The 1,045-nt window shown below is 45.7% G+C and overlaps 1 protein-coding gene across 1 annotated transcript; it reads right to left on the reverse strand.

Moving 5' to 3' along the window:
- Positions 1-212: 212 nt before the first annotated feature.
- On the reverse strand, positions 213-1,034 carry LOC102377915 (olfactory receptor 12-like). The gene has a single exon (XM_025213893.1). It carries the CDS (start codon positions 1,014-1,016, stop codon positions 213-215), a length of 804 nt encoding a protein of 267 aa, XP_025069678.1. The 5' UTR covers positions 1,017-1,034.
- Between the last annotated feature and the right edge of the window lie 11 nt (positions 1,035-1,045).

The raw sequence follows: 1,045 nt of genomic DNA on the forward strand, positions 1-1,045 counted from the left end.
AGGGTGAGTGGGGGGCAAGGGGGGGCAGTATGTAAACAGTCCCTGAAATCCATCATTCTTGACAGGGAATTAGCTAGTCACTTGAATAAATACATATGCCAGCACCGAACACTGACCCTTACCAGCTCTTTCTGGTTACCAAAAACTGTTAAAATCATGATACAACTAGAAAGATACAGCCATCAACAAGCAAATTCATTAAATTGCAGTCGCTAGAGAAATATTATCCTTCCTAGCTGCTTTCTCAGGGCATCCTTCACTTCCTTGTTCCTCAGGCTGTAGATCAGGGGGTTCAGCATGGGGATCACAATGGTATAAAACACAGAAACCACCTTGTCTTGTTCCACTGCATCCATCCCCCCTGGCTGCACATACATGAAGGTCAATGTCCCATAGTACAGCACAATGGCTGTCAGGTGGGAGGCACAGGTGGAGAAAGTTTTGTGCCTGCCTGCAGCTGATCGCATATTCAGGATGGTTGTGACAATGTAAATATAGGAAATGAGAACAATTGCACTATTCCCTATCACAACAAAGGAGGAGAGGACAAAAAGCACCACTTGGGAGACGTAGGTGTCTGAACAAGAGAGATGCAGCAATGGTGGAACATCACAGAAGTAAGAGTCAATTTCATTGGGACCACAGAATGTAAGTCTAAATGTAGAGCTGGCCTGGACAAGGGCATTCACCAAGCCCATGAGGTAGGAGAGAACCACGAGCTGAATGCGGAGTCTCTTGGACATAACAGCTGTGTAGAGCAGAGGGTTACAGATGGCCACAAAGCGATCATATGCCATCACAGCCAGAAGATAACACTCAACAGAGACAAAAAGGGCAAAAGCCCACAGTTGTACAGCACAGGCAGTATAGGAAATGGTTCTGCTTTCTGCTAGGAAATCATACAGAAGCCTTGGAGTGATAACGGAGGAGTAGCAGATATCGATGAAAGAAAGATTGCTGAGGAAGAAGTACATGGGGGACTGCAGAACAGGACTGGTGTTGATCAGCACAATCATGCCAAGATTCCCCACCAATGTAAGAAAAT

This window comes from Alligator sinensis, unplaced genomic scaffold (assembly GCF_000455745.1).
Source record: "Alligator sinensis unplaced genomic scaffold, ASM45574v1 scaffold1_1, whole genome shotgun sequence".
In the NCBI taxonomy this organism is placed as follows: domain Eukaryota; kingdom Metazoa; phylum Chordata; order Crocodylia; family Alligatoridae; genus Alligator; species Alligator sinensis.